Below are 17,632 nucleotides of genomic sequence, written 5' to 3'. Positions count from 1 at the left end.
TGCAAAACATCGTAGGATATCCATCTCAAGCATTAAATGGAGAGGGAAAGGCATCAGTGTCATACTCATCCATCCCTCTCCAACAAAAACGTGGAAGACAATTCCTTGGTACTTACTGTACTTAATTACAGTCAGCACTGGATGGATTACATTTTAGAAAACTCTAACTATGGTAGGCAAATATCTAATTATACTGAAGAAAGATATAGCCTGGATTTCTTTGAAACCATTTGACAAACTGCAAACTTTGGTGCTGCTCATGAATGAAGTATTTACTCAGCAAGCTATACAAGCACGATCCCAACAGAAGACTGCAAGCTGGATTCAGTCTGACAATATTTCCTAGAGATGGGAAATAGTTGCTTGGGTAACGTGTTGCCTGAGCTGTCAGAGCCTCTGCAGTGCACAGACGTGCTGACCTGCTGCTTTTCTGCAGGGCCAGAGCCAGAGGTGCTGCTTGCTGGCACTCAGTGGAAGCTACTGAGTCAGCATGACCCACAACATGGTTCCAAACCTGAAATCCAACCACTGCAATCAGGGCTCTCAGACATGCTGTAGATACAGGGAGACTGCGAGTCCCAGAGATCTTCAATAAATAGTATTAAAGTAAACTTTTTGATCAGGCTTTGTCACAGAATTCCTTCTTGTAGTTCTGTATCATCAAAAGCTTCTGTTAATGGGAGGTGTTGCTATCACTAAGGCGGATCACACAAAAAGAATAAAACTGTTTTAAAGTGGCACTGAAAATTAAATTTAAGTAGTGCACAGCCAGAAACTTTGGGAATAACAAGTATGGAAAGCAAGAGTGGAAGAAAACATTTGAACACAGTGCTCACGCACTGAGGAAATCAAGCAACTCTTTCAGCTTAACAGCATCAGTACAACTGTACCAGCACCAGTCACAGTGCTTGCAAATACCAGCTGTAAGAATTTTAAAGTTATCCAAAAGCTAATCAAAGCAGGTCACTCCACCTACCTGAGATGAGCCCTGACCACTGCCTGGATCTCTGCTGGGCTCACACTAAAATCCTTGATGCACCACAAGCAAAATGTCACTGATGTTACCACCACTGCCTACCAGTCTGTGTGTGTTTTCAGAAAACAAAGTTTCCCAAGAGCAGTGATGCATCTCTGATCAAAGTCCTCTTCTTGGGGAAGGGTGGACAGGAGCACGGGTAGAGGCTGGATGCCTCCAAATGTAGCAACAGAACAAAACCCACCAGTCATATGGGCTACTGATTTTTAGCTGTGGTGGAAAAAGAGACCGTGGTCTACAGAGAATAGTTTGGCACTTAGCCCAGCTTTTCTGTGGCAGCTGCAATCTTATGTAAATTCTGCTGGAGCGTCACATTTCAGGAACTTCCCCCTGTTTACCCACCCTCATACTCACCAAACCCACAGCTGGGGGTGGGGAGCAGCCCCATACCCTAAAGCATGGGGACAAAAGTGTGCCAGGCTTTCCTGAAATGACTTCTGTTGTGCAAACAATCACTGCACGACAGGGAAGGCGTAATCTGAAGTCCAAAATATATTACAGAGTGCTTTCGATGAGTGCAGCACTTGAAAGCTTCAGTGTTTGGCCCTGTTCACATGCAGCTCTCCAAAAGCTATCTGGTCCCACGCTTTCATTCTGTCCCTGGTGCTGGAAGCTGCCTTACACGAAGCTCATTTAGCACTGCATGACTTTGTGCAATCAGTCTAAAACAAGAACTCACGTCCCAGATCCTGCAGAGAACGCTCCTGAGCCATTCCAAAGATGAACCAAAACATTTACTCAGTTTCGTTACCTTTTTGCCCACAGTTTTTCTCTTGGTGGCTGTGATCTCATCAGCAGCTTTCCCTGCCTAACCAAAGGCAAGATACAGAAGGACAGAGTGCTGCACTCAGCAGTTTTACAAAGAAATAAGATGAAGCAGAAAGGCATGTCCCAGCCTGCTCATCCTATTTTAGAGTTACAGCAGACTGTAGCTATGTTACTATCACTTCTTGCCTTCCCATTTTCTAAAACTTCAGCAATGCAACTTTACAGTGCCTCTGTATGTCTTCACCACGTACACAACAGCAAACCACTCATCTAAAACCAACAGAAGCTAAGTTTGTATTTATCTGTAAATATGGAATGGAAAAACAGAATCTCTGCCACTTTCTCCTGTTTTTTTTTTTCCTCTTTAGAAGGCTGTTAGCTTTGTTACCTTCACATTTCTGAAAGACAAACCAAACAAACTCACCCACCACTCATCTTTGTGAATGGAGACGAACCATCTGTTGGCACAGCTGAAGATGCTGCCCAAGTTTTAGGAGTCCCTTCAGCAATAAGCTTGAGATCCCATCAGAGCAAAGCACTTTCCTATTATTTTTTTACACTGGTATTCCAAGAGAAGGATTTTTACTACTTCCCTTTGTGCCTTGGCAGTTAACTGAGCACACTGCATGTGCTGAATTCCCACTCAATTCCTCCTTCAAAAGCACGGACAGTTCAGTCTCACAGCTACAAAGATTGTCACAGCTTGCTCTGAATGGGTCACAGAATTGCTTCTCCTCACCTCCTCTCCACAGAAAGGAAAGATTAAAGGATCAATTTCATTTTCTGAAGACCAATTTCCAGCGCTACAACTCGCTTTATTTCATCACAGTAAGAAAAAAAAAAAAAAATCCCACTGATGTAATATTCAAAATATGAGGTGGTTTTAAACCTTGTTTACCATTTGTTTCTAGGAAAATAAATTTTATCTCGTGCTGGAAATCAGCAGGATGCTGTAAACCATCGCTCCAACCATCAGGGAACGGAGTTCAACAATAACTTACACAACATTTCAGCACACTGTCAGAGAGAGAGCAGAGCATCTGAAGTGCATGACCATCAGTGAGTCTTGAAACTGTTTTAAGAAAGGAGAATCTGGATTGCAGAGACAGACTGGAGCTTCTCTACTCTATGCATTTGGGTTATTGACCAGACAAGGAGCATTGCAGAAACAAACTACTCACTTGTTTTGAAGGACAGTGCTCATTCTTCTCATCTGTCATCTTCCCACTCTTTGGTGGCCTTCGTGGTTGCTTGATGCTGGTTTTTATGGCAGGCCGGCACACATAATTCTCGAGGTTCTTAGGAGGCTTTTTTGTTCTCTTTGCTTGGAGACCAATCTTCAGTTTCAAGTTTCCCTCTGAAAAGTTTGTTTCTTTCACTGAAAACTGTTGCTGTGCATCAACCAGAGCCTCCTTCTTCCCATTCTCCACACCGTTCCCCTCTCGATTCTTCTCACCCTCCTCCTCTTCCTTGGTGCAGCTTTCCAGGTCTACGTCTCCCTTTCCCACCAACGTGCCAATGTTTACCAAAGAGGGGCTTTTCCCAGAAAACCCTTCAGAATCAGAGCCCAAGCCTAACATAGCAGTATTCCGAGGGTCCATCACAGAAGGAGTCCAAGCCTTCGGGTAACTGTAGGGAAGATTTACGGCGAGCTGTTCCACAGAAGATCAGTTCTATGACTGGCAGCCAGCATCTTTTACTCTGCAAAAGGAAAACGAAGACAGAGGTAAAGTCCAGCTTGAAAGCAGAAGGGAACCGAATAGTAAAAATGATCAGAAAGCAATTGTATGTCAGGAAGTTCTGCAGGCTGCAACGCCTGCTCAGCAGCTGAGCACTTTGCAGTGATTGAACAAGGGAGAATACGACAAATAAATAAATGGCACTTTCATTTCAACCTCCAAGAATGTGGGAAGAGAAAAGTCGATACTTCCGTCCATCACTGGGACACTGATGTGTGTATATTTAACCTACCTACCACGAGATAGCAGAGGGAACTTTCTCATCTCAGCTTCCCCAAGAAGTAAAGCAGAAGGCGATGGGAACAAACCAATGCAAGGGCTGCACCTACAGCTGTCACCTTTCAATAAGAACATCCCCAAATAATCAAAAATGCTCAGGAGATCAGAGGTAATTAGGTGAAATCTCCATCTTGCAACCAGATTAAAATAATTAAAAAACCAGTGGGGTGACACAGGAGACTAAAAGCAAATCAGTACCAGGTCCCAGGCAGAGGCCATTGGACAACCTCATGTCAATGGAAGTGAGATTCACATGCTAGCACACCAAGGAAAACTGGCCAGCACTTAAATAATAACAATTCATGGATTAGCTCAGAATTATTTGTCTTTAAGAACTGATTCCTACAGTTTGTGATGCAATTGAAATCCCAAATCTTTGTCCACACAAATGTTTCCTTCTCTAGTCTGGTAACTGCAGCCCAGAGCAGCCACAACCCTTCAGTCATATTCCCACAAACACAATTAATTAATGAGCTTAAAATCTGAAAGCGAGTTGAATCAAAGCAGCAGCACCAGCACTGCTGCACCTGGCTGCACATTTCCTTTGCCCAGATGAGGGATGATACTCACACAGCAGCTCAATCAGCTGCAGGACCAAGGTAAAGAGTGCCTTCAGAGGCTGAGGCTGCAAGGTGGTCCATCTCAATCCACCCTAAGGGGACCCAAAACCATCCCAAAGTCCCCAAATCCATGGCTCTCATCAACATGTAGCAGGTCATTTCATTTAGCCATTAATTCCACTCTGCACAGACAACAAAAATGCTAATCCTGGACCTAATCATCATTTTGCCTTGATCACTGTAATCTTCTCTCTGACTCTCCAATTATCCCACTCTAATTCATACAGAATGTGTCTGCCAATTTGATCGTTTTCATAACCATGGACTGATTGCATCTCATCCCTTTCAATCCCAATAACGTTTTTTTCTTCCCCACCCCTCCAAGTTCAGCCTTCCTATCGCTGTGCAGAACAGCACTTTGGTTCTTGAACTGTTCCTATACCTCAGTGCCTTCTGTTACACCACTGTGTGTGTTCCTTTTTGGTCTTTTTTCAGCTGCTTCCTGAGTTATGCCATTCTCTGTAGCACCCTTCACTTTCCAGATGCTCCCCACACATCCGTTCATAGGACCTTTATGATTCCGCCAGCAGCTCAATGCCTTCAGATCTTCTCATGGATGCAATGCAATGGAACAGCTGGATAGCAAAACCACAACCCAGAGGCAACTCAAGCAGCTTCCAATGAATCTCCCAAGAAAACACCCAAGATTTGTTACTTTCAGGACAAAAGATGATCCTATAGACCCGTAGGATGCATGCCTTCCCTTCCCACGTGTGTTCCATCAGCACACAGACCCTCATCATTACACCATCAGCTCAGAGAAGAGGACTATGGACTCACAAAGCACTGCTCCCAGAGGAGATCCTCACTATGAATGAGCTTCACTGCACCTCTGTGCACCAGGTCAGCAGTGCTGCTCAGCCATTCCTCCCCCAGGGCTCACATTCTGCAGACCCACAGCTCTTCCCATAGCAACACCCAAACGTTCCACTTATAATGGGACAAACTCCATTTCCCACTCTATCCCAAGACATCCTAACAGCTTTCATCCACGGGATCTTTGGTTAATGCAGATTTTGCTACACCAGGGACTCTCCAGCACCAAATATCTGCGTGGCCATACAGATCGCCATCCTCACCACCTCCCCATAGTGAAACACACTGAATTTTCAGCCACTTACCCTATAGATCTCAAATCCCTCCTCACCAAACAGAAGCATTTTCACACCTCTTCAGACTTGTGCTATCTGGGACTGAAGGCTGAGCAGAACGATGGTTCTCACATCGATTCTCATTGCTGTGTTGGCACATCCAACTCAGCACAGATTACAGAAGACAATTAAAGTCAACAATCCATACAGCACCACCACCTCCTTACAGCAGCTGCTATGTAAGCATATGAGCTACGTCCACCTTTCTCCTGTGACACTGCCTGTAGTTTCTATCCATGAGGCTGCCTTACAAACCAAGCATTTAAATCCCCCCCCATCACCTTCACGGATGGTTTTAAACTCTCCTTTTGTCATTTATGACTTAATTTTTGTTTGCTGTTCATTATTGCTACAACCCACTGAGCTTTTCAGATGACTGCTGACTGCCTGTAGCAATCAAACGTAACTGAAGGCCAAAAAGTTGGATTATTTAGGTTTGGAAAACACGATACACAAAATCCTCCCCACCTCCCCCAGCATCTCTCAGCATCACAGAGCTCAGAGCAGCCACCAAAGCTTTCGTTTTCGAGTAAGAATGCTTCTCCAGGACTCAAGTAGGCAAACAGATGATGATTTTAGAGCCCATCTCCACCCATATGTTCAGCCAGCTGCCAAAACTTCCCCATTCACACTGAGGCAGCAGCACCAGGGACAGCCTCCGGGTCCTCACGGATGACCACGTGCAGCACAACTCCGTGGCTTTCACCCTTTACATCACTTCCCACGTTCTCAATGCAGGTGCACTCGGGAGAGCAACCAAAACAAACAAGCAAAGAGGTTCTCTGCTGTGTATTTAAGTGTGTGAAGTTAAAGCAGACACATCTCAGCAAAACGCCCTGCAGTTCCAGCTCCCCACATCTCCCCACAGCACGAGGAAGCCAGAGCAGGAACCCATTGCTGTGCTTCTTGTTCAGCTCCTGACAGCACACAGCTCCCAAGGAAGGGAATACATGCCCCGAGGCCATGGATGGAAACCCACATTCCAGGCTCTTTCTACTTCCCTGCAGAGTAATTAACGGGGTGAAGGAACCACAAACCAAGGGTGAGAAACAGAAGTTACTGAGGCTGGAGATTCACATTATCATGGAGTTCCAGGAGCTGGAAGGAGAAATCACCTCATCCAACCCCTGGGCAAAGCAGGATCCCTACAGGAGGGGCACACACTGCACACATCACACAGTACAAAGTAAAGGACAGCAACACGTTTTGGCTTCTGAGCTGAGAAACGGGTCAAGCTGGGAACCACGAGGCTCAACCATCACATCCAAGCTCATAAACAGGACCAAAAACACAAGAGAAGGGCAACTTCCAAAGCATGATTTGTGGTAGGGGGGGACAGCACACAAACACAGAGACCCATGAGGTGCTGAACCAACCCAGCAAACCACCCCAAGGTGCAAGAAACCACCCAGATGTGGTTTCATTCAGAGGGTGGTGAGGCACTGGAACAGGTTGCCTAAGGAGGTTGTGGATGCCCCATCCCTGCAGGCATTCAAGGCCAGGCTGGATGTGGCTCTGGGCAGCCTGGGCTGCTGGTTGGTGACCCTGCACACAGCAGGGGGTTGGAACTGATGGGCATTGTGGTCCTTTTCAACCCAGGCCATTCTATGAGTCACTGGTTCTGTGGGTCTCTATGTGTCCCTATAGGGGATCTATGGGTTCCTATGGGTCTCTTGGTGACCCTGCACACAGCAGGGGGTTGGAACTGATAGTCACTGTGGTTCTTTTCAACCCAGGCCATTCTATGATTCTGTGGGTCTCTGAGTCTCACTGAGTCCCTATGGGGATCTGTGGGTCTCTACAGGGGATCTCTGGGTCTCTATGGGGGATCTGTAGGTCCCTATGGGGGATCTCTGGGTCTCTATGGGCATGTGTGTGTCCCTATGGGGGATCTCTGGGTCCCTATGGGGGATCTCTGGGTCTCTATGGGCATCTGTGTGTCCCTATGGGGATCTCTGGGTCCCTATGGGGGATCTGTAGGTCTCTATGTTGGATCTGTGGGTCTCTATGGGGGATCTGTGGGTCCCTATGGGGGATCTGTGGGTCCCTATGGGGGATCTATGTGTCCCTATGTGTCTCTTGGTGCCCCTGCACACAGCAGGAGGTTGGAACTGACGACCACTGTGGTCCTTTTCAACCCAGTCCATTTTCTGATTCTCTGATTCTACAACCACACTGTAACCACCCCCATCCTCCCCGCAGACCCCCGGCCACCCAAAGCAAAGGAAACTCAGACTTCCCTCTGCCTCCCCCCCCCCCCCCCAAAAAAAAAAAAAAAAAAAGAAACCTCACCACGAAACTTCCCTACAGCCCCACGGATCGGAACGCCCGGAGGTCCCGCGGTGCCGCCACCGCTCCGCCCCGCTCTGAAGGCGGCTGTCAGCGCCGGGTCCGGCCGGAGCGGGGCCTCCTTTGCAGGCCGCGCTGCTGTCAGCGGGTTCAGCTCTCGGCCCGCCGCTCCCCTCCCGCTGTCAGCGATCCTCCGCCCCTCCCGGCTGTCACGGAGCGCCCGCCCCGCCCGCGCACGGCCCCGCTCCGCCGACCGGAGAGCTCCGCCGCCGCCGTTCGCGGGATCGCATCCCGCAGGCCGCGCCCGAGCGCTCAGGGCGGGCTGCGATGCGGCGCGGCGCCGTGCGGTGCTGTGAGGCCCTGCCGGCCCCGCTCCGCTCCGCTCCCCTCCCCCCGGGCTCCGGGCCCGAGGCGGTCCCCAGTCCCCGCCCGCCGCCCTCTCCCGCTCGCTCTCCCGCCCTCCCGCTCCTCACCGTGTCAGCGACAGCACGGCCGGGACCGAGGACGGGCTCCTCCTCGCCGCATCCTCCCGGCCGTCCTCGGGGACGGAGCCAGGGCGGGACCCGGACCGAGCGGCCGCCGCTTCGGCCCTGCTCCGACCGAGGCGGCGAAACCAAAATGGCGGCGGCTCCTGCTCCACCGCGAGCGAGCGCCCGGCGCCCCGCCCCCACCCCGCGCCAGGCCACGCCCCCTCCGGCGGCCACACCCACCGCGCCAGGCCACGCCCCCTCCCGACAGCCTGAGGGGATGTGTGTGTGTGGGGGGGATAAAACGCGAAGCGGCCCGAGCTTTCGGATTGGATCGCGCTGAGCTTTTTGTCCCTTTGCGGCTGCCGTAGCGCCGCGCTCGGCCCGCTCTCGTGGGGATCGGCGCGGCGGTGAGTGCCGGGCTGAGGGGCGCCGGCTCGGGGCCTGCAGGCCGCACACCGCCTCCGGGCCGCGCCGCGCCGTGAGGTGACTCCGTTCCTGCGGTCCGGCTGTGGGAGAGCGCGATTCGGGCTGAGGGGAGGGAGCGGCGGGGTGCGGGCGCGGCCGGGCTGTGAAATCCTTCCGAAATCTGCTGGGGAAGCGGAGCCGTGCGGGCTGTGAGGTGAAAGGACGCGAAGTTTTTTCCTCGTCGCTTCTCGGTGTGCAGCTGCGGGCCTGGCGGTAACGGCTGTGCTGTGCGGCCCGGCGTTGCTTTGCTCGGTGGTTTTTCTTACCTTTGTAGCCAATGGAGCTGGCTGGTATCAGCCCTGCCGCTGCTGCTGCGTGGCGTCGGGTTGAATTGAAGCTCTGTAGGAAGGAACGCTTCTGGTTTGGGGGAAAACATAGAAAACGAGGAAAAATCTGAACGGCCTCCTCCTTTCCCTGCAGAGAAAATGCTGAGGAGTATGAAAGGATTCATCTGCCGCCCTCTGAAGGTAAGCAGTGTGACAGCACGGTGCTGCTTCACCCGCTGCAGCTGAGCTGGGACCCAGGATGATTGTTTATAAACACGTCAGCAGGACGAGGGGAAATGGTTGGAATTGAGGGAGGGCAGATTTCAGTTGGGTGTCAGGGGGAAATTCTTCACTATGAGAGTGGAGAGGTGCTGGAACAGCTGTCCAGAGAGGCTGTGGATGCCCCATCCATCCCTGGAGGTGTTGAGGCCAGGTTGGATGGGGCCCTGGGCAGCCTGGGCTGCTGTGAAACGTGGAGGTTGGTGGCCCTGCATGCAGTGTGGGGTTGGAGCTTCGTGATCCTTGAGCTCCCTCCCGACCCAAACCATTCTGTGATTTATTTTTTTTAATGGAGCCTGATTTCCCCAGCAAAGAGCCCCAAAGTGAACAAACATCCCAACCCCACCGCCCTGCTTGTCCACGAGCCCCCTGCCATCACCAATTTTGGATGGGGCCCTGGGCAGCTGTGAAACGTGGAGGTTGGTGGCTTTGCGTGCAGTGTGGGGTTGGAGCTCCATGATCCTTGAGGTCCCTTTCAACCCAAACCATTCTGTGATTCTGTGATGTGCTGCTTGGCCACATGGAGCACAGAATGCAGCAACAGAGAGATGGGGATTGGGAGCACTGCATCCTTTTTTGGGGCCCTTGGAGGCATCTTCAGCCCTGCACTCCCTGATGCTGCTGACACCAATGGGCTGTGATCCTCACAAATCCTTTAGGGACTTCCTATGGTTCAAAAGTATTTTCTGGGCAGCCTGGGCTGGTGTTAAATGTGAGGTTGGTGGCCCTGCATGCAGCAGGGAGTTGCAGTTTCATGATCCTTGAGTTCCCTTCCAACCTGAACCATTCCATGATAAGTGCAATTCCTCTCATCTCACATCAGTTGTGTAGAAATGTGGTGTCTCCCTTTATGGGAAGAGAGGCAGTTTGTGTTCTTCCTTTTATGTTTCTCTCTCTTGGTATAAATGTGAGACAGCAAATACGTGAGTGTGCCTGGGCAGAGAGCTTGAATGGGACAAAAAGCCTGAAATTGGGCATCCCATAATGCACAGAATGCAAGAATCCTCCTTTTTTACTACCGGTGCTTCTCAGAAGGTGGAAAATCTGTTTGGTAAAAGTTAAAAGCCAGCCCTTCCCAAAACCTGTGCTGCAGGTGGGAAGGTGAGCTTCCCAGAGCTTCAGGTGGGTGCAGTAACATTGGCCCAGCAGTGCAGCTTTGCTATCAGCAAAGCTTCCTTATGTTATGCACAGTGTAATCAATCCATATTGCAGCCCGGAATGAATTCTCAGTGGTAAACAACTGCAGTTGTTTGGTTTGCTGTTGTCTTTTAAATGCTTTTTCCATTAGAAATTAGTGATTATGAACCTGTCTAAGAGGAAGAGTGTAACTCCTTCTTCCCGGAGGGAAGATTCTGGTGTCACAGTGTTGATCATGGCAGCCTGCACGCAGTAAGCAGCCTTTTCTGGAGACCCAGCTATGTAGGAACAGCTCCACCTTATGGCACATGACTTTATGATTAATCTCCCTGCACCACGTGATGCTTTGCTGCCATTTCAGGGATCCGAGTTAAACTACAGCCCTTCCACAGATGGAAACTCGCTGTGAAATCCTCTCTGTGTTGCTTGGATCAACTGTGTTAAAGGATGACATGGGGATGTGAGAACTTCAGGTGCATGTTAGGATTGTGCAGAGCTCTGCAGTGAGTCCCAGAGGAGCATGCTTATGATTCTGGCATTCTGTGCAAAGCCAAGAGGAGCTCATTCTGCAGAGCTTAGCAGCTGCTGGCTTTTGTAGCACAGGGAACCCGACTTCTGCTGATCTGAGATTGTCCTTTTTCAAAAGTGTTTTCATTAAGCATTATTCAAACCAATTCTTGAGCTGCATCCAGATGCACATAAAGAAAACCACAGGCAGAGCCTGAGGTTAACCCTTGGTTAGTTTTCATTCCGTGGAACAGAGCTGTGGTTCTCCAGATGAAGGCATCCCTAGAGCAATAACCTTTCCTCCCCAGCTGACAGAGCTCACACTGTGTGCTTTGCTGCAGTTTTGAGGAGGTGAGATGCTCAAAGACAATGAGAAGGGCTGGAATTCTGGGCTAGGAGTGATGTGTTTTGGTGAACAGGTGGCTGTGGTTGCATGCTGTGCTCACCTATTAAATGAACATCCTTGTGCCTTGCTCCAGGCTGTACATCAAGTCACCTCCAAGGATTAAGGATAGCCAGATGTTCTAATTGATCATTCCTATTTAAGGAGGGAAAAAAAAACAAACAACCAAACACTGAAGGAACAAAAGATGGTATTAAAAAGGTGTTGAAACACTGATTGAAGACCCCATCGTGTGGTTAATGTGGGTTGTAGGGTAAAACCTGACCTGATGTTTCCTTCTGAGCCCTTGTGGTGCTCAAATGGCCCCCAGAGGAAGATGGGGATGACAGCAGAATTGCATCATGCAGTGTGGAATGGAAACAGCTGTTCCTGTCTCTAACCTTCAGTTTCTGACCGCCCTCATCCACGCAGACAGACCAGGAAAACACTCACTCTGTTTATAGCCAGAGCCTGCAACTGTTCCAGTCCATAACAGGGGAGGGTGGCTTTCAGTTTTGCTTGCTTTGGTCACAGCCTCTGGCGTATACAAATGTTTTATTCATTGATAAATGCATCTCATTTTGCTCGTATTTTCTTCCACCATCACATAATAAAGTGTTTGTCCTTCTGCTCCTCTCTTTCTTGCTGTGTTGGCTGGGCTTCATGGGTGTGCTTCAGCAGTCTGTCTATGGAGAGAAGAACTAATCAGCTTAGCTGCCTGTTTCAGTTTCCCAGCGTTGTAATGAAAGAGCCTGAATGCAGGGACACAGCCAGGAAAAATCAGTGCGGGGAGTGTAATTAGAAATATCAAATAGTGGGCAGCTCTGCACTAATCTGTCAATAATTGAGGTGGTTCTGGAATACTACACAGCTTGGGTTATCAAGGTACTGCTATTCATCAGTGTGGGCAGAAATGTTATGGGAAGTGCCCAGCACAGCCATGTTTCCAAGAGGATAACTCAGTTAGGGAGCAGCTTGGCTCTCTGGGTGAGTGAAATGGATGGAAATGGTTGAACAGCAGGCATTGGAACAGCATGCAATGTAGTTTTTCATGTTGAGTTTACGTTCTAATGGCAGATCCCAGTTCTAATTGCAGGGACTTCTGCTCTTTGCTGTTGTCTGATTGTTCTTTTCTCTCCTCAGTTGGACCATGGGTTTGCTCTCCACACGGCAGCCAAGGATTGCTTCAGTTCTGTTGTCAGCCAGGATGTCCAAATCCCAGCAGAAAAACCAAGAGCAATTTTCTATACCAACGAGAGCGACCCGGTGAGTCCCTGCTGTGGCTGCTGCCAGAGAGATGTGCCCACATTCCAACAGTGTGTGCATGTGTGGAGCCAGGAGTGCTTCCTAGGATGGCTTCTGGGCCACAGAAAGGAAAGTGGTGATCCCCCAGCCCAGAGGAAAGCAGGCTGTGGTCGTGCAGTTTAAAACAAGACCTGGATTTAAACAAGACAGAGCTGCTCTGCTGCCTCAAATCTCCTGGGAACAAATATTGATTCCTTCTCTGTAGTTGCACAGATGAAATAGACTAATATATCGTACGGGCTCAGATGTGGCTAAGCTTGTCATCAGACACCATTAATTTCAACTCCAGGGTTATTCTTCCCTGACTAACCTCCCCAAATTGGCTGTGAGGGGGGGGGGGATGAAAAGCACACCCCAGATAACCTCAGTTCAGCGTGGCTCTCCAGCAGCATCATTCCAGCCCGATGCTCTTCGTCTCGAGCACAAAATGAAGTGGGATAAATGAATGGAAGAAGCCTTTGAGATGCTTTTCTGCTGCCTCTGTAATTGGAGTCTTTCAATACTGATTCCTCAGGGGTCTCTATGGAAACAGCAGCATGCAGATGATCTCGCTCACGTGGTTTGAGTGTCTCTATAGATTGCACAGAAGGGTCCAGATGGCAAGAATTGTCTCTGCTGTCCTGTGCCTACAATCCACGTTGCTGGGCAACTGGCTTTGGCATTCTGACTTCACGTGCCTGATGTTGGGTGACAACCAACATCTCTTCTTCATTTCTCTGCTCATTTCCTCGAGGTGCAGCACTTCAGGCTGCGTGGGGAGCAGAGCGGCGCTGCTGGGTTGCTTCATCAGCAAACCTCATCATTCCAACTGGGCTCCTGTGTGTGTGTGTGCAGTAAAACCCCATTAAAAATGGATTAAGAAGACCAGATGAAAGCTAAATTTTTAATAAGACTTTGCTTTTATATACCTTTCTGTTAGCAGAACTCAGAGTGACTTAAACACGGTGGTGAAGGTAGGAACCACTTTGCAGGTGTGGCAGCTGAGGGTGAAGGAATTTGCCTGAGGTTATGCAGCGGTGATGAAACTGAGAATAAAACTGGTCTCTGGAGCAGTGCCATGCAGAAACACAGCTGCTGGTAGTCTGTGTCAAACCATTCCTTATTCAAGTAATAGATACCAGGGAAATTATCCACTCATGGGCTTAAAGAAAGTACACTTGAGTCTACCAGGCAACTCTGAGGGTGATCATAGTGCTATTAAGGTGTAGTGGTGATCAGGAGGAGAAATGGAGCAGTAAAGGACTAGATACTTCCATAAAGCATAGGAAGTTTTATTCATTGACAAATGCATCTCATTTTGCTCATATTTTCTTTCACCATCACATAATAAAGTGCTCAGTTGGCCTGGAAACTTCCTATGGCAATAATTCTCTGCTACCACAATTCCTGCCTGACTTTACTGTGCTGGTTCTTCTGTCAGTAAACAGATGCTTGTTTTGACTGAGTGGTCCCTGTGTGCAGAACAGAGAGTCAGACTTCAGAGTGTTACAGTTTGCTCTTTGCCTCCCCAGGCCAAGCACAGTGAGCAGCACGAGGGTCACCATTACAGCATTCCTCTGGAGGAGGTGAAGGCTGCTCTCCCACATGGACTGCCCCATCGTTTCCAGCAGCAGGTAATTCTGCATCAAAGCACATTTGTGTGAGTGCTTTAGAGATGATTGTATCAAGCAGCAGCAAAGATGTTATGATGGACTGAGGCATAATGGTGATTTCCCTCTGCTGGTGCCATCCAGGAAAGGCTTTTGATGGTGCCTATCAGAGATGGACTCATGCTAGGAAGAGCTGTGGTGTGCTGACACGTGGCTCCTTATTCTTGTCCTGTTCTCAGATTAAGACCTTCAATGAAGCCTGCATCATGGTGCGAAAACCTGCTCTAGAACTTCTCACATACCTGAAAAACTCCAACTTTGCCCACCCCGTCGTCAGATATGTGATTTGTATCTTTTATCACTCGACTTGGTGGTGGAACACGGGTTAAATACAAGCAGGTGAATGTGAGCACATGAGGACAGTGTGTATGCTGAGCACTGTTTCATCCTTTCAGAGCTGCCTCTGCCCCATCTGTTGTCAGCAAAGTCACCCTGAGAGGTTCCCAAAGCTGACAGTCCTTGTTGGGTGTAGGCACAGCTCCACCAATGGTGGTATCAGCACAACTGAGGGAATAGAAATCACAGCCCTGAAGTCTTGAGAGGGGGAGAATGTGGGGAAGAGGAATTCTTCAGCCTTGCTTTGCTGCTGGATGGGACTCCATCCTTTTACAACCTTTGTGCTTCCTTTATTCTTCTTGCCAAACAATTTACAGCCACTTAATGCTACGTATGAGGCATTTTGTTGGAGACTTTCCTTGACAGATTGTGTTGGAGATGGTGAGAGAGGAACTGGGAAAACCATGACGCTGTGCCACGTGGTTCACTTCTGTGTACGGCAGGGCTGGCTGGTGCTGCACATCCCGGATGGTAAGGCCATGTCAGATACACACATCTGTCTCTGATATGGAAGATACAGAGCTTTAGGGCAGCCACTGAAAATGATGGGTCTGTGTCACCTCACAGGAGAGCTTTGTCCATTAATGCTGGCAGACTCCTCTCATAAATGCAGCAGAATGAGGATAAGTGATGCACCCACACTGTACATTTTGCCTCAAAATAGCAACTGCTTTCCTTTGCTTGCAGCTCATCTTTGGGTGAAGAACTGCAAGGAGCTTTTGCAGTCCTCCTACAACAAAGAGAGGCTCGATCAGCCCCTGCAGGCATCCTTCTGGCTCCGGAACTTCAGAACCACAAATGAGAGCTTCCTAAAGGAGGTTTGTAGGGGCTGCCAGGTTGTTGGTTTGTAGCCACAAGAGATCATCACCACAGGATCGCTTCTCTGAGACCACATGTGTGTGTGCTTCTGTTCTGTCAGCACCTTGAGGTGAACTTTACACGTTCCCATTGATGAGAAGAGCTTCGTGTAGTGATGCATGAGCTCACATTGCATACATAAAACCTCTCCATTGCTAGAATGCAGTTTTTTAAGAGAAGTAATTTAAATCCCTCTGTGGGGATGGCTGCCTTTGTATTACTGCATTGGTTTCATTGCTGTTTTCTCTTTCACAGATAAAAACACAACAAAAATATGTGTGGAGCAAACGAGACAGCACAGAGCAGGGCAGGCCACTGGGAGAAGTGGTGGAGCAGGTAAGGAGCTGCCTCGCTTTGTCTCAGCTTCTATCAGAACATTGCATCGTTTCTTTTGTAAAAACAGGATTGCTTCAGAAGTCTGTCATAACTTTGGAAGGGCAGACAGTGCCCCAGCAATCTGCATTAACAAGAACAACCTGAGTTATGTTCCTTTTCCTCCTTGAAGGGCTTAACTCGAGTGAAGAACGCCAGCGATGCGGTTGGGGTGGTGCTGAAAGAGATCAGGCAGCAGTGTTGTCTGGGTTCATTCAAAGTCCTGGTGGCAGTGGATGGAGTCAATGCACTCTGGGGAAGGACAACGTTAAAGAAAGAAGACAAAAGCCCTGTAAGAAGAGAGAGTGAATGTGTGTGGAGAGCAGCGGGGACACATTGTTTTAATTTAGGTTCAGGAGTAACCCCTACTATAAAGCCATACATACTGAAATGCATGTTTGGCTCTGCCAGCTTGGAGGGATGTGCAAAATACAGCCTGGGCTTCAGGCAGTTTTAACTGAAGGAAGTTGTCTCTCAGTAGGGAAAAGATTCAGATACAGTGTTATGGCAGGGAAGGTTTGGGTGCTTCTCTGTAGCATTACTGGGGCTGAATAGGGTGAAGTAGGAGCAAAGAAGGAATGCACCTGAATGATGCACACAAATGCTACTTCCAAAGTAATCTGATGGGGGGGGGGGGGGGAGAGGAATGTATTCCCCATGCAGAAACTGCTGATAAAAAGGAGTCATACCATCCCCTCTTTGTCAGGTTTCTCCAGAGGAGCTGACGTTGGTGCACAACCTAAGGAAGATGATGATGAATAATTGGGTGAGTTTTGGCCCTTTATTTCAGGTGTCGATTAAAGCTCCTGCTGAGAAGTGTAAAGCTGCAGCTGTCCCACTGTTCCTCCAGTAAAGGAGAGCACAGTGCAACTGCTTGGGGTCGGCACGTGGCTGATGTTTGGCAGCAGATGTAACAGCAGCTCACATACACAGTGATGCCTTCCTTGAGTAGTTTGTAACTCACTTCTTGAGACCACAGGATTCACTGACTGGTAATGATGTTGCAGTTGATGATTTTGTTGAAGGAAGGAGAATTTTTTTGGATTCCTTATAGTTACAGCTGGTCCACAATGCAGCATTTTGGAACTCAGGTGCCTCTGAGCTGCCATGGGATGCTGTCTGGAAGCCGTGCCCATTTCACAGTGTGCTCTGCCCCTCTGTTTCAGAACGGTGGTGCTGTTGTGACAACACTCAGCCAGACCGGTTCCCTCTTCAAGCCCAGCTCTGCCTATCTGCCCCACGAGCTGCTGGGAAAGGTGAGCAGCCACAGCCGCCTCTTTACGTTGGGAAACAAAACCTCACTTTGGAGCTGCGCTCAGCCTTAAGGCTGCAGTCTATGCTCTGCTCTTCCTTGAGCTCAAACGCACCTTCGTTCCCTTTGGAATTCCAGGAGGGGTTCGATGCACTGGATCCCTTTGTCCCCATCCTCGTGCCCAACTACACAGAGCGTGAGTTCGAGAGCTGCTACCAGTACTACCTGCACTGCCGCTGGCTGCAGCACGACAGGGGTGAGTGCCTGCCTCACTGGCTGGGGGCTGCAGCACGGGGCGTCTCCCCGTGGCCTCTCTCAGTGCCTCCTCTCTCTTGCAGCTCGCACGGAGGACGGCAAAGAGGAGCTGCGCTTCCTGAGCGGCTGCAACCCGTGGCAGCTGGAGCGGCTGGCGGCGCCGCTGTAGTGAATAAAGGCTGCGCTGCGCTGCACAGCACGTGTGTCCTTGGGGGCG

General features: G+C 49.4%; 2 protein-coding genes across 7 annotated transcripts in view; one reads left to right on the top strand and one right to left on the bottom strand.

Moving 5' to 3' along the window:
- The window catches only part of ASH1L (ASH1 like histone lysine methyltransferase), a 41,533-nt gene extending 32,982 nt beyond the window's left edge, over positions 1–8,551 (bottom strand). For 3 of the 4 annotated variants that reach the window (XM_031611417.2, XM_031611415.2, XM_031611418.2), the window contains exons 1-2: positions 8,356–8,551; positions 2,986–3,505 (exon numbers count right to left, since the gene is read on the bottom strand). In XM_031611417.2, the coding sequence (XP_031467277.2) occupies positions 2,986–3,405 (420 nt within the window). In that variant the 5' untranslated portion in view covers positions 3,406–3,505; positions 8,356–8,551. Of the gene's footprint in view, positions 1–2,985; positions 3,506–5,222; positions 7,062–8,355 lie in introns of those variants that run through there. The other variant, XM_031611416.2, reaches the window with a different exon arrangement.
- Positions 8,552–8,645: 94 nt separating this feature from the next.
- DAP3 (death associated protein 3) lies at positions 8,646–17,609 on the top strand. Of its 3 annotated transcripts, none has more exons than XM_031611439.2 (13): positions 8,646–8,759; positions 9,238–9,284; positions 12,532–12,654; positions 14,205–14,306; positions 14,522–14,630; positions 15,057–15,149; positions 15,366–15,496; positions 15,792–15,872; positions 16,042–16,200; positions 16,615–16,674; positions 17,075–17,164; positions 17,299–17,416; positions 17,499–17,609. In XM_031611439.2, exons 2-13 carry the CDS (start codon positions 9,243–9,245, stop codon positions 17,582–17,584), a joined length of 1,194 nt encoding a protein of 397 aa, XP_031467299.2. In that variant the 5' UTR covers positions 8,646–8,759; positions 9,238–9,242; the 3' UTR covers positions 17,585–17,609. The 3 variants fall into 3 exon arrangements, with proteins under 3 accessions (XP_031467299.2, XP_031467298.2, XP_031467300.2); XM_031611438.2 differs by having other exon boundaries at positions 8,682–8,835; XM_031611440.2 differs by lacking the exon at positions 8,646–8,759 and adding an exon at positions 8,873–8,971.
- The last annotated feature ends 23 nt before the right edge of the window (positions 17,610–17,632 follow it).

The sequence above is a fragment of the Phasianus colchicus genome, chromosome 30 (genome assembly GCF_987193195.1).
Source record: "Phasianus colchicus chromosome 30, bPhaCol1.hap1.1, whole genome shotgun sequence".
NCBI classification, from domain to species: domain Eukaryota; kingdom Metazoa; phylum Chordata; class Aves; order Galliformes; family Phasianidae; genus Phasianus; species Phasianus colchicus.
This window is presented reverse-complemented; position numbering and strand designations above follow the sequence as displayed.